We start from the raw sequence: 26,600 nt of genomic DNA on the forward strand, positions 1-26,600 counted from the left end.
AGTTTTGTCCGCCCGCCCACTCGGAATGCAGGAAAACAGAAATCCAGCGTACACACCACTCTAGCAGGCTTGGGGGGGGCGGAGTTCAGTGTAACAGCTGGACGGGCTCGTGGCGGCGATGTAGCAACGATGCAGTGTAGCACGAGCCCGACTACCTGGAAGAGCGAGCCTTCCCTCTCTGATTCAGAGCGAATAACGGCCGGACGGGATTGTAGTTTGCCGGTTACGGAAAGATAGGAACTGATGTAAGCATACAGCGATTTCTCCCAACACAACACCGTTTCCTCAGCCATAGTGCCGCGTGGAGGTGACCATTTGGGCTGCCGGAGGTGTGGACAAGAGGTTGCCGTACGTTAAGTTACCGAAAAACTTCAACAGTAATCTCGGAGAGGGAGAAGGTAAGCCAAAAAAAATAAATAAAAAAGCTGTTGTCGTGCTTCGTTGTTGTTAGCAACATAAACGTTCGCAGCCGTTTGTATGTACCTTATGCATGTATGTAACCCAGTGGTAAATGAAACGGTGGGTGAACTATGACATCCAGTTGGTCATCATTAGGGAAACCACCATCAATGTAAAAAATAAGCTAGATGCTAGCTATATATCCTGAAAAGCATTTATGTTTTTCTCCTTAAAAGATCCCATGTCAATCTTAACCTTAAGTCAGATCTATTCCACTTACTATGATGAATTCACCAATTCATATTTTGTATTGGTGAACGAAATTGATGGAAAAAGAGAGTAGATAGTGGAGCCATAGTAAACCATTCCGCAAATCAAAAGGTCGGTAACGTTAAACTTAATTTAGGTGGGTTTACGCTCCAGGGTTAACGTTATTTATAAACTATATTAGCTAGTAACTACATTTTGTGTCAGCAAACCCATGGATAGTTTATAATAACACTTACCTTCACAGGACATCACGTAACATTGACAACATTATTGAGTATCATGCTCTTATGCAGGATGGCCTAAACTGGTGTGATGATGATAATGATGATGTTGAATGATGATGTTGAATGATGCTGACCAAACTACTCTTCTCACCTCCCATTCCCAGGTAAAAGGACATATCTGACCTTTCAGTGTTCAGCCTAACCGTCATTGGATGGTTTGAAAAAGTCAGTGGAAATGCAGATGTCAATCACCCACAGTTAAATGCTAGTACTTGAGCAGAGAGTGCTTGGCTGGCCAAAGAGAAAAAAGAAGAAAGGGGCTGCTCCAGGTGCCAGGGGAGAGGTTGACCACAGGGGTCAGAGATGTCTCTGTGGATGATACTGCCTGTCAGCCTCCCAGCTCTCACCATCACTGGGATATGGGTTGTGTAAGTGTCACCTTTCATTTGCAATAATAACATAGCATGTAATTCTATTTTTGTATAACTCCGAAAGCTTAAAATCATCAGTGAAAAAGTGGTTGCTCCTCTTGCACACTTACTGTAAGTCAACTGTGAAAATTGAAATGTTTGTACAGCCCTTTGCAGCTGAAAGTTGGTGTTTGACTAGTCACTCTGCTTTAGGATAATCTGGGAACTACAGCAATACGTATGTTCAGTGTAAGTTTCTGGTATGTAAAGGACATATCGGGCTGGTTGCGCGGACATGGATTGAGCCTAGTATTAGACTAAGATTTCATTTTCAGTGGAGATCTCCATCGGTGTAAAGTTTTTAATCTAGGACTAGGTGTGACTGATGTGTCATTATCATAAATTTTGTGATGCAGAAGGAAGTATATCTTTCTGCCTATACCACTTGCCAACAAATTTTAAAAAATCAAGCGTACCCATTCACCTTCTTTCATAGAAATATATTATTACAGCATTGTTTGCCACTTAGCCCATTGCTGTTGCATCTTCTTTTAAATGCAACTAGGCATTAGGCAAACACCTTTCAGCCTCTCTAGATTTATGATCTACTGCTAACTTTCTGTCAGCTAAAACACTAAGTGTGCATTCCCAAAGTGAATAAACACAGGTGCCTAAACAATAGACTGCTTTTGGTTATGTCTCAGGTGGTAAGAATCATGCTTCATGCTTGCATCTGTTTTTATTGGCTAGCTAGACTGGCACTCAGCTGATTGATAAATACTACAGATATACACGCCTATGTTTGAGAAGCAGTTGAAAAATGTGCAAGACTACAATCTATTACAACACATGGATTAGGCTACATGTAGTAACGTGTTAGTTGATGCCGTGGAAAAGTTGATTTGGAAGTCTGCCCATTAGATGAGCGTATTCACCCAGGTCATAGCGTAACAAACTACAGCTCTGTTGTTTTTATCAAGGCAAATACGTTTTGATAGAGCAGCCTAGAGGAAATGCCTACAGGAGAGTAGCACTGCATATTTACCCTGAATTCCTGGGAGCCATGGCAATTGCATGTGGATTAGCTCTCTAGAGGAAGGCTGTGGGATAATCACTCTCTCACTTAAAGGTGGGCCGTAGTATAGCTTAATTATCAGAAATACAGTATCTGAGCGGATGTGAGGGAGAGAAAGAGTCCCACCTGGTTATGTAGGAGCTGACAGCTCTCCTCTGCTCTGTGATTACTCTGGGAAGAGGAATGCAAATCCCAAGGGGCGAGACAGATGGCCCAATTCCAAATACACTGACAGTGTCAGAGTTCTATATCTAGGATATGTGCTATATTTATGATGAGTTGCACAGGGACTAAGCAGACTCTTGAGATGCCAAAGCAAAGACCTTGTACATTGATTAGCATTTTTGAGTGAGAGTATAATTACAGTCAGCCTCACAGTCCAACCTGCAGTGTGTGTTCAGGTGTACAGGGAATTGCAGGCAAGAAGGGGCTCAGAGGTTAATGTTTGAATAAGCCTTTACTGGGATGGAGAAGAAGGAAACGATGCAGGTGAATATTGCCTTTAGAAGGAGCAACACATTTCTTTTTTTTGTTTTGGCATGTGTTTTTGAGGTGGAAAACTGATCTTAGTAAAGAGGCCAGAAGTTGCCATCAGATCCTTCACACCTATTTCCTTCCTGTTACCTTGACAAGGGCGCCTTTCTTCTAAGTGCAGTCAAGGGTCTCTTTCCAGAGCGGTGGAATGCCAAAGGCCATGATTTGTTGCATAACTCCCCCTTTTCACAGAGAGTGACTGGGTGGGAGTTGGGTAAATACTGGGACGGGGTAGCGGAGTGCTTATTCAGGACTTTCACACAGCATCTGGCGGCCCTGCCCAGTGTACAAAAGGACCGTGCGGAGCCAGAGGAAGGCTTAGGCCCGCGTCCACCCAAGAATCTTGGCATAGATTCTTCCGCTGACCTTCATAAGTTCAATAAAGCTTTTTGAAAGGGCAGTATACTGTAGATTCAGTATACCTGTAAGCAATACTTTTTCCCATTCAGTTTTTAAAGCACATACAGTATTGCTTCAGGTTTTAGTATATCGTTGCCCATTAGTGTATAGGCAACAGAATGGGTTATAAAGAGCCGGATAGGTTGCTCACTGGAGTGTAGGCTTTAGTGGCAAGTTTTATTTATAGTAAAAGGTATGTTATGCATCACACCCTAGCCTGTGGTTTCTGTTGACATTTTGTCCTTTTGTGGCTATGAAATGTATATACTAGAAGTTTCCATGGTGATCTTGTCTAAATGTTCCTGGTCCTCCAATCTTAAATAAGAAAACACAGTCTGTTCCTCCTATATGTTGCTCCCAGGCATGCAATTACTGCTCACCACAGCTGAGCTTTGGTAGAGGCCCAATTATGTAAACAAACCTGTTATTATTTAGCCTTGTCCAAGCATAGAGTGTGTTGATTTAGGTCTGCATACAGCTAAGAAAGACTACTTTATTTAGAAATGTTTTGGAGCTGTACTGGTGTTGTTTTGACTTTGAGAACTGACCAAATACACCAAACATGGCTCTCTTCAGCTAAATATGTCTTCTGTTTTTATTTCTTTCCTGTTTTTTTTCTAGTGAACTCAGTTGGTCCTCCTCTACTTCTGCTAATGGTCTCTTTTGTCAGCCTTTTTTATGATGCTATTCTTCAGGCAGTGGTTTTAGGCCTCGACTCTGGCAGCCCTCTACCTGACAGCCATGTTCCATTCACAACGTTGGGTTTCCACGCTGCATTATGCAAGAGCAGCGCTCTATGCCGCCATGCCATCTGGTTTATATGGCTTTCACATTGTGATTCACTTAAGACTGTGCCAGTTTTGGGTTGGAAAAACAACAGTAACACATACATCAATGCTGTCAAGCATTTACCAAATGCTGCTCCCCTGTACAGTAGTAAAACTCGAAAAGACATGCATTTAGTAATCACACATTGTGGAAAAAATGAACAAACAAGCCACTAAGTTAATTACATCTTAATTAAGTTCTACCTCCTGCCTTCTTACACTTTTGAGACTCAGTCTTATGGCTTTGCGAGATGAGCTACAAATAGATATTCTTTTATCCTGATTTGTTAACGACATTTGTGATTATTGGATTGGTCTGAAATTTTATGAGAATGCACACAGTCTAGTTTATGTAGTAATGACTGTTGTTTAGATTGGGACTTTAATTACTTACATTTGGTCATTTAATTTCCTTGAGTCTACAGTAATACAATAAGCTGAATTAGTGATGCCCTAAAACTTGTTTTTCATTCTACTAAGTCCTAGTTAGAGTTTAGCTTGCAGTCATATAGGCATATAGGCTGCGACAAAGGTCCCAGGCCGGATTCAAACCCAGGGCACCACAGCTTTTTTTTGTAAACAAATGAACAATTTTTGTAAATTCATGGCCAACATTGCTTGAGTATGTATGACACAGAGGCCTAAAGGACGCTGGTTATTATCATATTGTCTTATTATACTTACCGCGGGAAAGAGAAGCATGGCTCAGATGATCTATGTGTGGCTTTGTTTATGTGTGTGTCTATCTTTGGGTGTGTGTGTGTGTGTGTGTGTGTGTGTGTGTGTGTGTGTGTTTGTGTGTGTGTGCATGCACGTGTGTCTCTCTGTGTCTGCTGTTGTGTCTTTACGATGGCAGGTGCGTCAGGAGTGCAGATGTGTGTTTTAAGGGGCAGCTCTGCATTTTGTAGTAACCTATTTTGTGTGTGAGTGCACACGACTGAGTGTGGTTTGCGACTAGGATGCTGCCAGCCGTGGAGACATTCTTAATTGCTGTTTAGCCTCTCACTGACCTTGGAGTGCTGTCACATATCAGGACAAACAATCTCTCTCTCTGTCTGTCTGTCTGTGTATCTCTCTCTCTCTGTCGATCACTGAAAATATTGTTTCTGTTCATTCAACAGTGTGCAGGGATAATAAAGAGATGACAGTCCTCCTTGTGACATTTACATTACAATTACCTTTCCTTCCTGAGCTGCCCCTTGCCCTCCTGAGATATCGACCTACAAGTAGGGCAGCATAATGTAATCTTGTATAATCGTCTATCTTGATTTTAGTTTCCATGCTTAATAATCAGAGAATTCAACATAAACATATGTAAATGTTTCATTTCATTTCATTCAGAACACCCACTGTACTACCAACTCAGTTACTCCCATTAACGTTCCTCCGCTATTCACATTGAGCTCTGCAACCAACCATTACCATTGAATACGCAGCATACAGCATATTCGTCTTATCATTTCCATCTGCTATTCAGTGTGACTTGAGCATACATGGGCAGAGTAGAAACAGTTGAGTTGTGCATAGCCCAGCGCTAAAAGTGAACGATTAGCTGGCATTTCATCAGTCCAAATTTCAGGTCAGAATGGAAAAACCCACTGATGATAAAGAGGCAAATCTGCCCTCCTATCGCAACCTCAAAATCATTTTAGTGGCTGAAAATGGTGGTCTGTCATTTGGAAGTGTACCTCAAAGTAATAGGACATCTAACCCAACACCTCAAGACTGAACTCACTTCAGTGAGTTCCGCTAATTTTCTCCAAATTCATTGAGATGAATGATTGTGGACGGTTAATAATTGTGATCACAACATCAGGCAAAATAATGAAAATTATTGTAACCACAATTACACAGCCCTACCAAGAAGTCTCACCTAATCTCACCATGACAGTTTTGATTTTTACTGATTACTGTCAGCCCCATTCACATTTGATAGAATGCTATCCTCTCCTTTGGCTTAATGTCAGAGCTTCCATTTTGTGCCCCATGCCAAATGTTTAATTCAGTTGTGGACACAAAATGATAGGGATGAAAGCCACCCATATCAATTGAGAGCATGTTGACTCTTAGGTTAATTGGGGCATCAAGGTCTTAATCTGAAAGTGCAATATGGGTCTAGAGCAAGCAGAAATCTGTTGCTATCTAGTGATCATCTGGTCATTGACTTCTGTGTGGGTCCGGCTACTCAGTGACCTGACCAAATAAAACACTAATGTTGGTTTTCAGCATCCGTCATGTCAGGGTGACTGACACAAGCCAGTCTCTCTCTCTGTAGTCCTCTGAGTTTGGGATCAGGTGATCAGAAACAGTCAAGTGTCAGGTGGCCTTGTCCTACAGGAAAAACAGACAGGTGCAAGTCAGTGGCAGGTCAACCTGACAGGATCGTATTTGTCCATTTTAATTCTGAAATAATGTTGTGGTGCAGTAATTAAAGTAAGTAAAGCTACAGGACAGTGTTGTGGGTGATTTTAAATGGCGTACCGCTATGACAGGAAGGTTTGGGAGGACTAGTTAAATTGTATTATTTCATTTAGAGAACAGAATATAACTAAGAAACAAGTATTCAGTGGCTTCACTCTCCCCACTGTTCACTTCCCACCTACAGTATAAATTCTGTACTAAACCATATCTAACAATGAAAATCTCCTTAGGTGGGTACCTTGGACACAATCTTACCAAACAGGGGTCTGTGGCTTAACGCATTTCTATGTAGGAATCCCTGGTTGCGTGTAATGTCGGTGATGTAAGAATGGATCCATATTCTGATTTTGTACTCCTTGTAAGTCATTATGGATAAGAGCGTCAGCTCAGTGTTCAAAATGTAAAGTGTAACAGTTTGACAACTCATAAAATAAACTCACACTGTAGCAAAATAACAGTTACCTTTTCTTTTGGCTAATCACATCTTCCCTATTTCAGGTATGCCATGGCCCTGTACAACCAGCATGTCTGCCCTGTGGATAACTGGTATGTGACTAAACCTATCCTGTGTTTTGTTTGATAACGCCTCTCAATTAATCACTACATGATATGATGACATAAAAAAAAAAATCACAATTATGCAATTTCCCCATTGGGAATGCATTCAAGTGGTTCATTCCCAATATGTTTCCCAATGCGTTTTTCTACAGAATGTAACGCAGTAAGTAGCTGGACTGTTTCCAGGTTATTCATTTCCCAGAGGCTCCAAAGAGACACACGTCAGAGCTCACGCACATTAACCAACAGAATAAACAGCAGTAATCCCATTCATCTAACACAAATCTAAACTGCAACTTGCATTTGTTATTCTTCTCAATTCAAGCTCCCTTAATTAGTGACTGACCAGTCCTTTGGGCCCTGGGCCTGTTTTGGACATGCTGGGGTTAATCTGTACCAGCAGAGCTACTTTTTGGATGACGCAGTGGTTCTCTGACTCTTTGGCTCACCAACCCTAAAAGCAAAGGAATGCCTGGTTGTGACTCCTCAACATGGACGTCGACATGGAGACATTAACGGCAAATTATAATGACTGTTTTCCCTTTGCAGGCTTGGAAGTGGCCTAAAGGCTGCAAATACACATTTCACGGATAAAAAACATTTATCCCAAAGATTATATAATATATGATAAGACATCAGAAATATTTCTTGTTGTTTTGTTTTTTAAATCCCCTTGTGGCCGCTAGCAATTGTGGATTTTTCCCTTTGCTAATGAAATGGGACTGAACAAAACTAGTAATTTTGAGGTATATATTTTTTTTAACATTCAGCTTTTACATTGACCTGTGTGTGTGTGTGTGTGTGTGTGTGTGTGTGTGTGCGCACGCACGCGCTTGTATGGTGTTGCAGGTTGTACAACCAGTCATGTGAAGAGGAGCTTTATTTGCAGAGTGGGCCAACATTGTGCTGCACCCTAGACAATGTACCTCTCATCAGGTCAGTGAGATCCCCACCCGTACCTCTCCCTCCCTCCCTCCCTCCCTCCCTGTCTCTTCCTCTCCCTCTGTCTCTCCCTCTCGCTCTCTGTCTCTGTGTCTCTTTCTTTCTGGTGATTCAAAACAGGAACACCGTGCCATTGTTTTCTCATGACCCCTGTCGCCACGTTGGTGACAGAAAGCGAGTGAGCTTGAAGGAGACAGTTCCCTTGAGTTTGTGTGTGTGTGTGTGTGTGTGTGTGTGTGTGTCTGTTCTGAAAATAACTTGCGGCTGAAATATCCTGCCTGCCACCGTGGCAGTGGGGTTGAAAGGCAAAGCATAGGTCTGCACTTGCCCGTACACACACACACACACACACACACGCACACACATGCACATGCACATGCACACACACACACACAAACACACAGGAATTCCCCAGAAAAGAGGAGTCAGCTTACATTTGTTAAGAAATCAAGAACCTCCTGCTTCTTTGTTTAACTTTTTGGCCCATTGAGCTTTGAACATCAAAGAGCAGTTAGAGAGCGTAAATACTGTGGTTTATATGAAAGAGTTGGGGAATGTCAATACAGGCTGTCGGAACAACTTACAGGATAACTGACTCCTGTCTTTTAACAACCATTACTCTTGGAGTGTGTATGGGTTCAAGCATTGTGTTCTGTGTGTGTATTGCATGCACTTTTGAATGGGTGTCTGTGGGCTAACATGACGATGTTGGAAATTATGTTATTTCATTCTCTTATGGACAGTATGACAGTAAGTATGGCAAAATTAAAAGCACTGCGGTGGTTAGAAATTTAGAAGCAACACAGTTCATGGTGTCCACTCACAAACATGTATTTACTTTTGCACACTAGCAAACAAAAATACATTCTTATCACTGGAGACATGGTTTATTATTATCCAGTCACAGACAAGAATTAGTGTACAGAGCACGACAGTGTTCCCAAAAATATCAGATAGCGCTTAGAGCTATGTGCAGCTGTCAGATCAACAGATAAATTGGGAAATGTCTAAATGTTGCAAATGTAATCTACACTAATGCAGTGGTGTTATTTTTTCTACTCTACAGTTAAAAAGCTGCTGCAATAGATGTACTTTTTCAACTGTAAATGACTGACTAAAATCTCATGTAATGACGTGACTAAAATATGACTAAATGTAAAAAAAACTTTGATCAAAATACTAAGACTATGACTACGTAAAATTGTGTAAAAACTAACCATGTCTAAGTGGTAGTCTACTGTAGTTTGTACTATAGAGTGTGTGTGTGTGTGTGTGTGTGTGTGTGTATGTGTGTGTGTGTGTGTGTGTGTGTGTGTGTGTGTGTGAGAGAGACTGCAGTCAGCTGAGAAGGCTTTGGCTTTGTGGCAGCAGGAACCAGGGCCCAGGCAGACAGCCTGTGTTGGCTGATTGTCTCTCCTGCTCTCCCCTCCTACATACATTTCCCGTTCCTAGAACAGAGGCAGTGCGGAGTAGGTGAAAGGTCAAACGCTGCATGATGGGACAGGAGGAGTTGAGGCTGAACCCCTACCCCCGTTGCACGGGCACACACGAGTCCAGATAATATTAAATATGTCAAAGTGCACACACACACAGTGATCCCATGTGTGCTTACAGGTGGATGGGAAAGGAATCAGTGGCATGGTTGTGGTGTCGTGTCTGCAGGTTGATTTATTTGTGTTTTCTGTTACTCTCTCTTATAGTAAATGTGGGACTCTTCCCCCCGAGAGCTGCTTCTTCAGCCTTATCTGCAGCACTGGTTCCTTCATGGGTAAGACACACACACTCACACACACACATTTATACGCAAACAGATTTGATGTATAATTCTTTTCATTTACATCAACTTAGAAACGCTTGCACAAATAGATTCCTGCTATGATTCACCATACCACTTATATTCTGTAAGATAAGCAGCCATAATATATAATAATAATAATAATAATAATAATAATAATAATAGCCTAAATCTGAGGCATCACTTTGATTTTTGCCATTTGATATAAATTAGAATTTAACAAATGAATCAACAGGATGAAGCTGTTTCCCTGGTTGTAGGCAGCATATTTATTTGACCTTGCTTGCCAACATTTTTAAAACAATTTCCTATACTGTCACGATATTGCCCTTTAAGCCGCATTAAGCTGCCGTTTTGATTGATGTAAGATTCTAGATTGATGCAGGAAAGGCATCAGTAACTGTTCTGTGCATCCTGTTGCCAATTTTCAGACAGCCAGTCATATTCCAGGGTTTTCCCACCAACTTAGACTCTTTGGCAGCCCACCTATGTAGTTTTTCTGATCAACTTATATATATATATATATATATATAAATCTTTTTGCTTATGTTAGGGTTTCAGAATAGCATTAGTTTTGCTGCCCACAAAAAACGCTTCCATCTCCCATCGCCATGCAGAACCTACAACCCCGCTGACCACAGGGGCCGCTCCAAGAGCCAGGGAAAACCCTGCATATGGTCATTTTGAATGAAAGGGGAGTGAGAAATAACAACAAATTTCCCTTGAGAATGGTTTCATACAGGCATTACTGACTGATGTACATGCACATGCACACACATACATGTAAAAGGAAAATATGGCTGAGATTTACTAAGTGAATGTGCTCCCATGTGCTTTTTTGTGAGTCTGCACGTGCTGTTCTCTGTGTTAGTCGGTGGTTCCGACTGCCCTCCTCTAGTAAATGTTTCCCAGCTGTGGCTTAGACATGTACCGTGTGTGTGTGTGCGTGTGTGTGTGTGTGTGTGTGTGTGTGTGTGTGTGTGTGTGTGTGTGTGTGAAAAGAGAGGGGAGAGATGTCCTTGGCCTGTCTTTTTTCATAGAGAGGCTCCATGCCATGAGCACCTATTTAAGGCTATTTAAGACTGCTACGTGAGACATCTTAGAAGGAGGCAGGGACAGATCCGTGATAAGACCTCGATCCTCACAGATTACCATATTAAGTAGAAAAACAACACGATTAAGCCTGAGTGTTGTCCCCCAGCCAGGTGAATACCTATCATATTGGCTGTTGTTGTTTGCAGTTTGATAAACTTCTCATTTCAGATTGATGTGAGATATAGGTAACTGCTCTTGTTGTATTTGCCTGTTAAGAGATGGGAGAGCTTTTGTGTGCGTGTGTGTGTGCATTTGTGTTTTAGTGTGTGCGGAGAGAGAGAGGCAGTATGGTGTGCGTGGGAAAGCTAGGCAGGAACCAGACTGTTGCAGTCCAGTGTGAACTCTGCACAGGGAGCAGTGAAAGTCTTGAGTGTTTGACCGGCACTGTTAGCCAGCCATGACCCCTGAACCTCAGTGGGTCAGTCTGTCTGCCTTGTGTACATATGTGTGTAGGTGTGAGACAGAGAGAGAGAGAGACAGGCAGAGAGAGAGAGAGGCAGGCTAAGAGCATTTAGCTTACTATAACTGTCAACCAGACAAAAATGCAGACAAATCAATTTGGAAAAGTTACACAATGCGGCAACCAATGTAGCATGTTGGGGTTTAAGCCTAGCCTAAACAGCATATTTCAGTTGTCCTCACTCTGTACAACAAGAATCCAAAAACTGTTTTCATTTCTCAACCATGATGACAGTTCATGTCTGGATCAATTCAGGTGATGTTTAGAATAGTTCTGTTTCAATTTCTGTGAAATTCTGTTTTGATTTCCCATTCAAACCACAGTAACCTACGTAGCTATCCTTGTCCTTTCCTCCCATCACAATTTGTAATAGAACTTTGAAATCAGGATGTCTGGTGGAGAGTAAACCCATTACATCCTACCAGTCGCTATTCATAAACACATGCTGTGTGTATTCAACTATCCAAATAACACTGCTGTTTGTGTGTGTGTGTGTGTGTGTGTGTGTGTGTGTGTGTGTGTGTGTGTGTGTGTGTGTGTGTGTGTGTGTGTGTGTGTGTGTGTGTGTGTGTGTGTGTGTGTGTGTGTGTGTGTGTGTGTGTGCACATGCACGTGTGTGTCTGTGTGCCTCAAGGTTCCAGCCTCCTCCTGACAGGAATGTGTGTTTATGTCGGTGGAACCACGACAACAGCGTCATGCTGACTTAGTGTCACTCAATACGCAGTTTCAGCACAGCTTCTAAAATGTTCAGTTGCATTGTTTGGGGGCCCTGGTTCTAAGGCTGACACCAGGTGCTCTGGCTCCCTTCACACCTAGAATTATCATGCATCTTATATCCAGATTGTGTCTTGATATGATTTTGCTGGATTTCATTTAAATCTGACTTTAAAATGAATTTGTCACACATGCATTTTAATGTCAGATTGTTTCCATGCATTTCTTGGTTGGGTCTGCATTCAAAGTTTAGTAGTAGTAGTAGTGGAGGTAGTACTAGTAGAATGATGCTATATATGGATTTGAGACGCATTGCATTTACACTCAGCAAAATGCATCTCTGACCACATCTGGAGGTGCTTTGGGTAATTGGATGTTCAGTGTCTTGGGTGCATTTACACCTGCTTTTTTAGCCATTTTTTATTTACCATCTAATCACTCGGGACACATGTCAGTGCCGGGTGTAAAGGAGGTCTCTCATCAGCTGTGCTTTTGGTTGCTTGCGTCATTTGTTACAGAAGGCCAGTCATTGTGACTCCGCAGAAGTAGGCTAAGCTGACATGGCATGTAGCTGTACAACAGGCTATTGTGAGAAATCAGCTCCTTAGCCTATTGATTTATGGCTCACTTTGTAGATTGTGCCCACTACACTAAGCTCAGGGGTTCACCCGCATCTGGGATCATATGCACTCCATGAACTGTATGTTGCTTCACAATTATTCTTCTCATTTTTATCCTACTCCCCACCTTTTTGCCAGTATACACACACAAACTTGAAAAGACAATGCAAGCATTCTCTCTCCGCATACCTCCTGTGGGAGAGAATGCAGTGGGGTGTTTGGATTGAAACGTATCCCCTTGTGGGGACGGCAGGGTTTATTTAACTCTGAGGTGTGGTGTGACTGATGTGTGACTCGTCTGTGTGTGTGTGTGTGTGTGTGTGTGTGTGTGTGTGTGTGTGCGTGCGTGGCGTGCGTGTACTTGTGTGGGTGCGTCCGCTATCGTTTATGTGTGCGTCCATGTCTGTATGCGTACACAGCAGCATGTCTGTGCTTGTGACAGCAAGGTTATGCATGTTTGTGTGCGTGTTTGGTGCAGTGTGACTTCCACAGGAGAATAATACTGGTGCATGTGCAGAATGTCTGGCTCTGGATGTGAGCCAGCACTCAGCTTCCTCCCCTGGGCTTCCTGAGTTCAGAGAGAAAGAGCTCGACCCGGGGAAGGAGGCTGTGTGGAAGAAGACGAGGGCTGGGACAGGGCTTGGGACATTAGCATGGGGTGTTTATATAAACCTATTGCCATTGTTGAGCTGTCAGACAACAGCCTGTACTGACCTTCTGAGGCCAGGTGGAGGCCAGTGATGCTGCTTACTCATCAGACACTAAAGCTTTGCGCTGTAGGAGCCTGCGACCCCTCAGCATGACATGCATCCTCAATGACATACGCTTTCAGAGGAGTACGCACAGAAAACAGCCTGTTGCATCAGTGTCCCATTAGAGTGCATGAAGTCCAAGCTAAACATGGAAGAAACATGGAGCTGCCCATGGAGAAAAGGAGGGGAAAGGAAAGTGCTTCACTGTCATTAACCTGCTGGACTGTGTTTCATCATTTTAGGGTAACTGTTGAAGGCCAGCAAGTCCAAACATGTCCATTTGTAATGATTAAAAAAAACGTCATTTTATTGAATGTGGGCAGATCCACAGCCAGCTAGTCTGCAGTGGGGAGACAGAGACGCCATAATCTAATGCAGTAAACTGCAATTAACTTTCTTCTCCCCTCAGCAAAATGTTCTCCATTTTAAAAAGGAGCAGGAAAAAAAACAACAAGAAAGACAAGGTCGTTTTCCGCGCCTGGAGACACTGCTGTTTGTTTTTCCATGCTAGTAACTTAAATCACTTCTCCAAAATGATTTTGGTGCTCTGGGAACAGAAGCCTGCTCACATACAAAGTTCCCTTTCACACTTGTACACAATTTTTTGGCTCACACACAAGCACATATATACACATTCACACACTTTTTGTCTCATACACATAGACAAGCACACACTGGTTTGGAATTGTATCGTAATTTTGTCCTCTAATTTTTTCGTAGCTTTTATGTGTCTTGAGCACTGTCCGTTCTGCCTTGTTAGCTCTATTCAACTTGACTGGAGCTGCCGTATGGTTTGCTTTGTGTGGTCACTTGTTAGCTGCCGACCCATAATGCAGCAGTATTTGAAAGTAGCAAGCACATTTTATGCACATTTCCTTTACATTTAATTTCAGCAGTGGAAATAGAGAACAGCTAAACAAACAACAGACAATTGACAGTTGCATTATTTTTCTCCTAATCACCTACATTGTAAAGAAGATATACATTTAATACTGCTAACTGCTGCACAGAACTTGTCTATGATATAGGAGTGATTTTATTTAGAATGCATAACCATTAATCCTTTATATTGGAGTCTTGTGGCCAAGAATGGAAAGGTCTGGCCAGGTTGTGAAATGCGGCTGGTCGTAAAGACAGCGGAGATACTGGCGTTGAGCCAGACGGGCCACGACACATCTAAACCCCGACTAGTGGAGACAAAGCGTTTCATTGTCAGGGGTTGTGCTCTGATTTCTTTCTTTCCTCTCTGTGTCCAGTGTTTCCATTTTAAGCTTTTTTGGCAGCATGGGCCCTCTTGATGCCTGTCCCTTACACAGAGGTGGTGACAGACCTAAGACAACAGTTCAGCCTCTGAGACAGTGCATGGGCTTCAGGTCAAGACATGAGGGGCTCCTTGTCCCTCTCTCGTTCTCCCCACCCCTCCCTCCCTCTGTCCTGCTTTCACCAAGCCCAGTCAGCCTTCGTTAAGCACCAGCCGTGAGGAGCTAACAAAGACAGACCAAGCAGGGATCACCCCACATCAGTCAGCTCCCCAAAGCGACAACAATACCCCCAGTCACAGCCCATTAGCCCATTAGCAGTCATCTGTCCCATCTACTGTACTCCCTTTTCCCTTCGTCCTTTAATTTGAAGTCTTAGACCAACCCCCTCCCACTTCTCTTTCCCACTTTCCCGCAGTTTCCCGCCTCTCAGATTCCCGCTTCTTTAGCAGGGAAACATGATTTCCAGCGATTCTCAATGGGCTTCCAGGAAATTTCTGTGTTTTTTGGCGAGATGAGGTGTGGGAGTGTTTGCATTAAATTGAAGCCAGACATTCTGGCCTCAGTTTAGTGCAATTTAGTGTGCATGGTACCTTTGCAGAATAATGAATCTAGAGCCTTTTCCTTTATCTATCGGCCTCTCCCTTCTTCCATTTCTCTCAGGACTCTCCTCTTCTACTGCTGTAGTGATTTAATTGTACTGTACTGTTCTGAACATTCATAAGAATTACCATTAACCCACCCTTCTGCTGTGTCTGTCTGTCTCTCCGTCTCTCTCTTTCTTTCCTGTAGTGATGGTGATTGTGCTGCTGCGCTATGCCCACGTCATTGAGAAGCACCAGAATTGTGTTCTCAACACGGCGAGTCTGTCCACAGGCTGGATCTGTGCCGCTGGACTCATCATGGTGGGCAACTTCCAGGTATGGTGAGCCAAATGTTCAAGTTTAAGGTCATTTGCACAGTGTTAATACACTGAAGCAGAGTGACTAAAGTGATAAGATAAAATGATAAAAAACAAAGAGGGAATGTAATCTGCTCGTTCATCTGTGCAGGTAGGATAAACAATGCAAGAGGCTTATAAAAACATCTCACATCAAAGCAAACAAAATTCAAGATGACAAGCTAAGATACAACTGCAGTGGCTAACAGAATATAAATGACAACTGAAACAATATGGTGGACAACAGTGGAACAACAATAACATCCATAAAATAAAGGGAAATACAAATAAATCAAAATATACCTTGAGTGTGTGTGTGTGTGTGTGTGTTGTGTGTGTATATGTATATGTGTGTGCATGCGCAGGCATGCTAGAAGAAGACAACAAGGACTGCAGTGTTGAGCAGCAAAGCCAGTAGACAGCACTCCATCATCCGGAAATTTACTCAAAAATAGAACTGTCCCTCATCATAAGATTTCTGCGGTTTTCAGTAATATTCAGGATCTGTTCAGTACTTTTGCTGAGCCTCTGTCTCTTTCCCTCTTCTTTAATCCTCCTCTAACCCCCCTTACCTTCCCTTCTCCGTCTCTCTCTCCTCTCTCTGTCTCGCACACTCACACACACACACACAGGCAGAGGGCCTACAGGCTGCTGTCGCCCTGTAATCCACAGCAGATCTACGCTAAGATTTGCACAGTTCTGCACTGTTCCTCCTGGCGGTTTAATGTTTAAGCTTCAGCAGCAAGTGAAGAATCCAGACCTGAATTCCTTCTCTGCAGATATTTGGACTTTGGGAAAGGGTTTCTTCAAGTTTAAATATTTGGAACCTTGGCCGGGAGCCTAGACTCTCTCTGTGTGTGTGCATGTGTGTGTATGTGTGTGTGTGTGTGTGTGTGTGTGTGTGTGTGTTTGAGAGAGAGAAGACGGGGAGAGAGCATTTACTGGTAGCTTTAATGAGACTCCATTGGGTTTTCTGTAGAAATGAGGAGTCAGGAGAACTTTAAAGATAAAACTGTGACAGGGAACTCCGTCACTGGCTGCAGGTAGCACACTTACGGACACATAAGCGCACACACACACACACACACACACACACACACACACACACACACACACACACACACACACACACACACACACACACACACACACACACCACACATTCTCTGCTTCCCTCCACCTATTGCAAAGTAATTAACCACCACTTCGCTATTACCCATTTCTTCTGCCTGTTTCAGTAGTTCGTCACGGGTGCACACTTGGTAGTTCTGCCTTCTTCTGTTCATACATTTATACAACACATTTTTTACTGCTCACCTACTCACCTTTGTGACGTGTATGTCAGCCTGTTTTCTCCATTCGGAGGAATTCTTGTGACATGACGCATAATTTCTGCTACTTAAATAGCATCAAGGCAGGAGCACATGCGTACGGTCACGATGATCATGAATATATATATTTCTGTTTTAAATAAATATTGGGCTCCTGATTGTTTATTTTGGGTGAACAAAATGTTAGTAAATAGGGTACATTTTTGTGTAAACATTTCTTAATTTCTTGAAATTGTGTATTCTCTATAGAAGAGAGAATTGCGTAATCATGTATGGAGTGTCTGCAACAAATTGAGTCTATTGGGAGGGGCTTGGAGTTTTTCAGGCCTCCCTTGGCTGCAGACAAGTCAGTCTTTGTGGGGTTACAGAGCAGGTAACACCTGAAGGCCAATGGAGTGAAGAGTGTAAATACTTTTTTGTAAATCCACTGCACTGTTTGCACTTTGGGAGGTTGGCCTATTAAATTAACATCTGCACCACAGGTCTACGACTAAGCCTGTGTTACTTCACTCGTGAGGATTAGAACCCCATAACACATAGACAGTGTTAAGTTTCTGAGCTGTGCCATTATCCATGAAGATGCAATGCTCTTCTCCACTACTGGGAAATTTGTTGCTATCCTGATTTTGTCCTTGAATTTTTGATACTAGTTCTAGAAACTATGCAGTCAAAAACAGTTTCTATTTTGAATGAAAGCATGTTTCATTATGAGCTAGAATAATCCTTGTGTCTCTTGAGTGCATAATTTGTGCATGCCATTTCATTCACATCATTCTCAATATCTTTTCACCATAAAAATAATTCATTAGAAGATCAAAGAACCCGCTGTAAGAATCCAACAATTTGAAAGCTTTGACTTCCTTTTGATTAATTTGATGCTTTGATATATTAAATCAGTATCTGTTAAACATCAGTATCCTTTTTTAGATAAACAGCCCTTTCGTCTTAATCTCTCTTCCTCCCTATTCTCTGCTCTGCATTCATTATTATAGAGTGATTCAGTTATGTACGGGAAGTGGCGACAGACTGTGTGTAGAGATTGTCTCTGTCCTGTCTGTTCATCCAGCGACAGTATTACTCTGCCATTGCTCTGCCATTATATCTACAGTGTCTGTCTGTGAAACATGAGCAGAATAAAACATGTGTTGAGTCTATATGTCAGCTGTGGTTTAGATGGGAAGGATCTAGTTGATTGGTTTTATTTGTAGCTGACATGGCATTAGAAATCCTTTGACAGGACGGTGTAGAACCAGATGCGCAGTGTGACCGAGGAAAGCAAAAGAAAGCGCGGGAAAGGAATGAACGCTAAATGTCCTCCTCACCTTCTTCCCCGTGTCTCCTCTGGGGCCTCAGCTCTGGGGAACTGGAAGGAATTTTACGGGAAGCGCTGGGGGAAGTGAGTCATCATGTCTGGCCATGCGTGGAGAAGAGCCGGGCAGACCGGGTGTGTGTAGCGGCGGGCCCCATCTATAACCAATGACAGGCCCGATACTAGCCGCTGGCTCGCAGCCTTAGTCTCTGTTTCTTACAGTCAAGAGCATTTCACTGGGATGCGAATAGAGAATGTCATTGATGGTGAATGAAGTGTGACAACCATATAGATAGAATAGAAATACTGCTGAATTAAATATAGATCCACTGACCACTGGCATAATGTGACACATTTTTTCTTTTTTTTTTTTCTTTTTTTACATTTTCTATTAAAGTTGTCATAGGCTCACAGACATATGGACCCAACAGCCATAAGCAATCACACCCAGTTGTCATACCAAGTCTATATCAGAGGAGAAAATTAAAGTTATGCATGTAACCACAGTGCTATGAATTCTGTCTGTCAGGAAGAATGAAATAGAACAGAGCAAGGCCCCGGTACACTAACAGTGCCAAACTCTGCTGACCCTCACAGATCAAAGACAGTGATAGCATCAGAAACACAACACATTAGTGCTGCAATAACATAGTCGGCAGGAGAAACCCCTCCAGTTTGGAGCCATGCATTGCGTAAGTCTTTGGCAGGACAGCTGTGGTGTGGCCACTGGGGTTCTTCCTGTGAGACGGGCTGATGATTTGGACAGAGAAGGAGATGAATAGATGAGGGTGGGTGATGGGAGCAGCTCACCACTGACACACAGTATTCCTTGAGCTGGAGCCTGACTGAGCCCAAAGCTGCCTTCAGGAAGGGGAGAAAGAAGGAGGGACCAGAACAGCTGTCAAGACTGGAGAGGGGGGGGGGGAGATGAAAGCAAAGAAAAGATGAAAGCGAACTGTTCTGCTGCGTGGGTTTGTGTGTCTGTGCGTTTGTGTGTGTTTGCGTGCGTGTGTTTTGCACGCACAGACAGGTTGAGGTGTTGAGAAGCGTGTTTGTGTTTGTCACTTTAATAATGTAATCCAATACACTTCCTGTGCAGGTGAGGTAGACCGTGCCAAGCCGAAGGTGCGTTTAGAGCGGATTGAAGTTGCTTGTGGTGATGAGCGCCTTATGCTTATGTTAAAGATTTTGACAGGCGTTTGGTACAGCAGGTGTGTTGTAAACAGTTGGAAGCCAATTAAGTTTCGCTCTGTCTCATTTGGTTCTGTTTCCTGATGCTGAAACTGAGGTTGACAGAAAGCTGGATCTCACTTGGGCTTGTTCCCACACGTTCATCCTCACCCCTCTGTCCTGCTGCAAATCATTCCTTCTGTAACCTTGCATCACACAATCCAGCCTTTCTAAACATTGAGGAAGAATTCACTGATGTCACTTTTTTTGTGAATGTAATGCACACCAAAATTATTTATTTTCAGTTTGTACTCATAAATTAGATGTTTAAGCCCTGGAGCAAATACACATCTCCTTACACATAGTTACTTGTACTACCCATACTACTTTTCTCAAGCCTGTATAGTGAGGGAGTGTGACCTCCATTGATTCCAGCATTGCATTGTGTGAACATCATTACTATTCATTTATTCAGGGATACTGCTGGTCAGTGTCAGCCTGCAGGAACTGATTTACCGGGCTGCTGCTACTCATTCATCAAGCTGCATGTTATGTAAGGGCCAATACTGTACAGCTTCACGCCTGAAACCTGTAAGAATGGAGGACAGTGGGAGAGAACGAAACGTGTCAAACACTTATATTCATTGAAATTAAATTTATTCAAAATATGAAACGTCCATGCACACACATTCTAGGCTGCTCTCACTCTGATCTGGATCCCAGGTGTTGCAGCTGCAGGTAGAACAATAACAATCGTACTGTTCTTTTGCGTCACTGCAGTTTTTGCTCTTCATGCCTGTTCAGTAGGCTGTTAATCTCTGAAGGCTGATGGCTGAGGGTCAGAGAAATAGCCATAATGAGAGCTGTTGCTCTTCAGCGTAGCCCAGTCCTCTCCACTCATCCTTCTTCCTCATTCACCTCATGTCTCTCCTTAGTCTTTATTGTCTCTTACTGCTTCTTCTGCCACATTTCTGTCCTCTATTCGGCACACTGCTCTCCCCCTCCCTTGGTTTTCCCCGCTTGACAGCCCCTCGCACCCTTACCCCCAACCCAAAACAACATTATTTAATGCAACAAGATGCAGGGAGAACAGAGCATATGGCTGTTGTGTTGTGTTTTTGCATTAATGAGTAACAGATTGGCCTTACTACTGTACTTAGCCCCCCGCAGTGCCAATGTGATAGAGCTGATGAAGAGCTGGTGGACTGGAAGAACTAGGATTTTGTAATGGCCACTTTACTATGGAAGGCACTGGACTGAAAGAGAATTCCCACTTTGAACAAAAGAGAAACCCTCTAATTGTGGAAGCCCTAGCCTTGATTTCTCTCCCATCTTCACTTCCAACTCTGTTTGGGGTTGGCACAGGGAGATTTAAGAAAAGACTCATTGTGCTGTATGTGTTTTTTCATATCGAGTTGCCTAGAAATCTCATTTGGTCACTTCAAGGATTAGCCTACTGCACAAGAATGTTCAGAATGTACTAGCCGGGTCAATGGACAAATGGCTTAGAAGCCAAAACTAAGTCAAAGCTAAATAACTTCTAGGCTATTGCTCTAATGGTACTTTAGAATTAAGGGGAGGAGAGGGACGCTGGTATCCCAAGTCCAAGGCTTTAACCAGTTAGCAATAGCTAAGAAAAGTAATCTTTCTGTCTAAATTAGTCTAGTCTTGGAGATGTGTCTTATTGTTAGCCAAGTCCAAAGCCAAGCTCCCCTGTGTAGACCCCCTGCCTTGGTTAATGCTCCACTGAGTCTCTTATCAGTCCCGATCGGTACGTCTGAGCTGTGTGTGTGTGTGTGTGTGTGTGTGTGTGTGTGTGTGTGTGTGTTCAGATCCTGCAGCAGGGGCTGCAGTCACATGCTCCTGAGCTGCTCTTTTGTGTATTGTTTCTTACAGTGCTTGTGATCAGCAGGGAAAGGGAGGCATTCTGTTGTGTTGCTGCTCTGCCATTATATATCACGCTCTCTCTCTTTGACTATCTTCTAAAAGAGTGCCAAGAGGCTCTAAACAAAGTACTAAGAATCAGTGAATTATCTGACCCAACAACATGGTACTCAGCCTGATTGATGCTGCCCCCTTCTGACCATGCCTACATGGAGTTGTCTCCTTATATTAACTGTTTGTGATGTGAACTACTGATTTTTTTTTTCTTTTAAAATAACCATTGACTTGCTCCATCATAATTTAATATAACCTCTCATCTCTCTCCCTTTCTGCTCTCTTTATGTGACAGGTTGATAATGCCAAAGTGCTCCACTATGTCGGAGCAGGTGTTGCCTTCCCCACCAGCATGCTGTTTGTGTGCCTGCAGTCAGCGCTGACTTACCGTCTGGCTAAGACCCAGGGGGAGTACAGTGTGGGCCACCTCCGGCTGGCCATGACCCTGCTGGCCTTCATAGCCTTGGTGCTCAGTATCCTCTCCAGCCGCTAACAGATGGCCAGCCTCCGAGGCCTTAAAGTGCTTTAGAGTAGTGCGTAATATGGAGATGGTGAAGAGCAGTGTGTCCTGTAGATATTTTTTTTTGTAGTTGTGGGTATAAAGGTCACTGTACTTTGCAAGATCAGTTCCAGAAGGTGTTGCAGTTTAGGAATAGCTCTTATTTGGTTATTTATATCTTAATATGTAGACAGTATAACACCCATGGATGATTTTCATTGTGTTTAAATTTTTCTAGCTGTGAGGACAATTTCCCAGCTGTGGGAGGAAGCATCACTGTGAAATTAATATAAAGGAAACATTGGTGAGGAGGGTGGAATTGATGGGAAGAGGACGGAGAGACAAGAGAAAAGGAATGGAGAAATATATACATAGAAACAAATAGATTTCATATTTAGGTGAATCTTACCAATGTTAGGCTGTCAAGTTGTTTTGTTGTTGTCCTTAACCCTGTCTACAGGTGGTGTATTCTTCGTTCAGGAGAGCTTCACCCTGCAACATGCATCAGCCATCTTCGAGTGGGTGTTCTGCGTCATCATCATGCTGTTCTACGGGACGTTCGCCTTCGAGTTTGCCGGCATGTCAGGAGACACCATGATGGTGCTGGCTAGAGGAGGGGCTCTGGGGCCTGCGGGGAGAGAACACAAGATGGAGGCACTGGGAGGGCCCGGTCCACACCCCCACCCACACCCCCACCCCCCTGAAAACATGTCCATGCTGTAGCCCCCTGGCCACAGAGCTGGCGTGTGTACTACTACCAAACTTGGATTGTGGAGTGAGTTGAATTATTCATTTCCAGCCACACCCGTCTGATGGGGTTGAAATGAACCAGGCCAGTACAGCAGCCTTACTGGGCGGAGCAGATGCTACTGTTTCAACCTGGCCTAGGCGTGTGGACCTGCGACCACAGCAGAGATCTGGGCTTGTATTGTACTTACATCAGAGCCTTGTGTCTCTAAAGTCCCTGCTTGCATTTTGCACATTGCCACGTGAGAAACCAAATTCTCTTCCCATTCAGACCCCCGCCTTCTCTGACCAGCAGAGGAGTGTTTTGTCAATCAGATCAAGGAAATGCACTGTTACCCTTGGGCCGAGATCCTCTAAACCTGCCCGGAGACCACAAGAAGTGGCCTTGGACCATTTCCGCTTCAGGTGATTGCCGTGATGTCTTCATACTATGAGTGAGCTCATGGTAAAGGAGTGCAGGCTGCTGGACGGCCTAGCTGAGCAATGGACAGCATGATCAAGACAGTATTAGAGCAGTGAGACAGAGAGAAAGGCAGAGAGAGAGAGGACATGGTGTGTGAGTGTGAAAATGGGAGTGAGGACAGACCTGTGGATTGGTTACTCATTATAAGAGTAAAAGAGACAGTCTGTGCATCAGGAGTGTATGAATGTTTTACGCGATGCTAGAGATAAAACAGGACAGAGGTCTGCATTCTGCAATCATTCTCAATTCAGACATGCACCACTAACCTTACGTTTGAACATCAGCCCATGGTTCCCTCCACATGTACTAACTGAAGAATCACTACTTTGGAAGTATGCATTGATGCACCCATGGGAACCAAACCCATTTCTGTCCATGTCTGGATGCTTTGGGTGACATGACATACCTGTGTATTTTTTTCCTCTTTGGAGTTACATTCACAACATGCAGAAGACACGGTGCCTTATGAATTCCAACATTAATGACTGAATATGCTGACTGTCTGGAAACTGTTGGCTTTCCTCCTGATTGTTAGAATCAATACACTAACAAAATCAAACCTCCGATAGTATTTTGTACAACTTCCTCTCTGTACAATTCTGCCAAAGTATATGGAAGAGAGATGACGCATAGAGTCTAGAGGCCAAATGCATACCAGCTAATTCAAGCCAGAGCACTGGGCTTATTGAGTTTAATGACAGGAAATCACAAGTGTTTTCAGGGTCTGTGGATGAAGGCCCACATCTCGTTAAACCACAGCAAGAAGGAACGGAAGGATATGCTCTCTCTGTGTTTTTGCCTACTTTTCTTTTTCTGTGAATCGGAGTCTCTCTCTTCCATAGCCGGAGTTATGCAAACCCTTGTTTAGCATGTCCAGCTGGTACAGTAGGACAAAGGGAAAAGGAAGGACGTGTAACGTAGAGTCAGTGAGGCATAAGCATTTGGGATCTACTGTCCTGCCTCCATGTTACAGTATGTGCCAAATATCTGTTCGCCTGTGACATCGGTGCTAAAACACAAATGGCCTTGACCTCTACTTTACTTCAGATTAGTTGTGATTATGATAAGCTTTGATAAATGAAAGCAATAGGAAGGAGACGCACAATTTCAGCATCAGTGATTACTGATGCTGGAGGAGGCGAGACGAAGGCCAGTGCAGCTTGAACTGGAGCCATCTGTGTGCTTCAGTGCCAGATATAAGCCTACATGAGCAGATATTCAGACCTATAGTGGCAGTTCCATTTAAAATCTTTAGTAAACGTTGACCCCTCTCTGAGTTGACATTTCGATAATTGACAATTGACCCTTTGAGTATAGTTTACAGTTTCCTGATTTAGCGTCTTGTTTTTTTTTTCTCTCACTTGTCCCACGCATCCAAATGTTGCATGTATTCATAGTTGACATTCTCTGACATTCTGGACTGTTTGGGAATACAGAGCAGCGTCTGAATTCCTGTTTATATATTCAGCATATTTTTAACATCCCAGAGTAATCTTAGATTAATCTTAGAGTATTCAGACCACGCTCTGGGCTCTCTGGTCAAAAAGGAGGTGCAGCAGAGGGTTTACAACAGTAGTAATCTTGTTAGTAGGCCAGCTGCCATTCCACACAGTGAAAATAACACTTCCTCATACCACAACTGGCCAGAGACTTGGGTGGGGTTTGTTGGTGCCAACATTTGAGGTGGCAAGGTGGCCTGGTGGCTCAACAGGTCGTTACTCAACCGGACGGTCTGGGTTCAAGCCCCACGGCAGAAAGCATCTGCCCTGCTGAAATGTCCATGAGCAAGACACTGAATCCCTACCAGCTCCAGCGCAGTTAACACTACGCTCTGAAACTCCCTCGGGTGTTTTTACAGTCGGTTTCAGTAGAACTGAAATATCGTCATTCACTGTCAGACTGAGTGTATGAATACACACAAGACTTAACTGGAAATGCTGGTGCACACTGTGCTGTGGGCCTGGGAGGGCCAAACGACACCAGCCAAGACACTGATCACTCACTCCCCTCTACTGGTCAAATTGCTTATTGCAAGCTCAGAGCAGGTCTAGTTTTCTACTTGAAAAGTTGTACATGAATGTATCTGTAGGCTACAGATTCAGGCCAAATGTGTTTGTTGTTTCCACTTTTGACGAGTGCCACTTAGAAAATTCTTCTGTAGCTCCACTAAAGAAAGAACACACTCGTAAGTGTGTCAGAGTGGGTTGAACTCTACACTTATGGCTTCAGTTGAGTTGTTCCACCTTGCATCACCTTAAGGTAAAATGTGGCCATGTGGCAATACTGTACCTCCATATTATACATTGTTCTAACAAAACACTGTTACAATTCAGAATAGTTCATGATGCATTTGAACTGAATTGTGATGCTGTTCATATTGTTCTAGCAAGACACATTTTCCAATATTTAAGTATTTTCAATTTTTCATTTTACTTCATGGTTTATGCATGTTAAGGATCTATGCATAATGCTCCATTTTCCAGCTGTGCCATACATAATGCTATACAAATTATTTGGAGTAGGGTTGTGTTGCCCTTGAGACACTGTGTTTGATCAAATTCACATTTTCATTGCCTGCTTGGCTTCCACGTCTTGAATTCATGTCCACTTCTCTACCCTTTCAGTTACACCAGGAGCCCCTGTCTGTCCTTTTCTTCTTGTTTACTGATCTATCTTTGATCTTTGCACTCAGGAAAATATGTTACGACACCAGCTGCAATCTTTGATTCAAAGCAGAATGAAGTCCGTTTGCTTCTGCCTCCTGTTTTCAGCGTTTTTATGGAATTGGCCTTATGTTCGGGATACATTATGTATATTTGTTGTGTATAGCACATGTGTTGATTTCTGGGACCTTGCTTTTACCCATATATTGATTTTACATTTTTACATGTGCCATTGCTTTTCCACAGATTTAGGATTCTACCAGTAGGATATCTACTGGTAGGATTGGCCATCATCCAATAGATTCTATAGTTAATCAAAGCTGATTCTATAAAGCTTGACAATAAACATTCCTGTATACTGTAGCTAGCTTGTGAGATTAAGCTGCTGACACAAATGTGGTTGGATATCTGCAAGCAAACATAGCCTGCCCATGCTGTTGGTGGATAATTGTGAGAGCATTGTGTGAGAGTAAATGGGATCTTTAAACCTCACAGAAATCTGTTAACTTAAACTGTCATACTCAACTGAAATGCAAAAAGAAACCCTATGTGCCTTATTATTTTGATAACAAAAACCAAAGAGGTTTAGGTTGTAAATTCTATTTTGATGAAAGTAAGATGATTGTATATATATGCCTTAATGTTCAACAAATAAAACCATGTAAAGAACTCCTCATTATTCTCTCCCTGTGTGCTGCGTCCAGACGGTGTTCTTAATCTTCATCATGTAGTGAAAACAGCCAGACCACAATTTATTTCTTTTAATCTTTTAAATATTTTTTATTG

General features: G+C 43.0%; 1 protein-coding gene across 1 annotated transcript; it reads left to right on the forward strand.

Annotated features, from left to right (window-relative positions):
• Positions 1-202: 202 nt before the first annotated feature.
• LOC139641459 (transmembrane protein 150A) lies at positions 203-26,468 on the forward strand. The gene is made up of 8 exons (XM_071515868.1): positions 203-398; positions 1,058-1,321; positions 7,058-7,105; positions 7,967-8,053; positions 9,760-9,827; positions 15,547-15,674; positions 21,738-21,915; positions 22,402-26,468. Exons 2-8 carry the CDS (start codon positions 1,257-1,259, stop codon positions 22,662-22,664), a joined length of 837 nt encoding a protein of 278 aa, XP_071371969.1. The 5' UTR covers positions 203-398; positions 1,058-1,256; the 3' UTR covers positions 22,665-26,468.
• Positions 26,469-26,600: the final 132 nt, after the last annotated feature.

This window comes from Centroberyx affinis, unplaced genomic scaffold, assembly GCF_046629955.1.
Source record: "Centroberyx affinis isolate AG114_WGS23_722 - 3 ecotype Tasmania unplaced genomic scaffold, CSIRO-AGI_Caff_v1 ptg000374l_1, whole genome shotgun sequence".
Taxonomy (NCBI): domain Eukaryota; kingdom Metazoa; phylum Chordata; class Actinopteri; order Beryciformes; family Berycidae; genus Centroberyx; species Centroberyx affinis.

What these genes read in the sequence shown, in the direction of transcription:
- LOC139641459 (XM_071515868.1), top strand. Translation starts at nt 1,257, where the DNA reads ATGTCTCTGTGGATGATACTGCCTGTCAGCCTCCCAGCTCTCACCATC. An exon ending in ATCACTGGGATATGGGTTGT is followed by an intron (nt 1,322 to 7,057) that starts GTAAGTGTCACC and finishes TCCCTATTTCAG; the next exon opens with GTATGCCATGGCCCTGTACA. An exon ending in GACAATGTACCTCTCATCAG is followed by an intron (nt 8,054 to 9,759) that starts GTCAGTGAGATC and finishes TCTCTCTTATAG; the next exon opens with TAAATGTGGGACTCTTCCCC.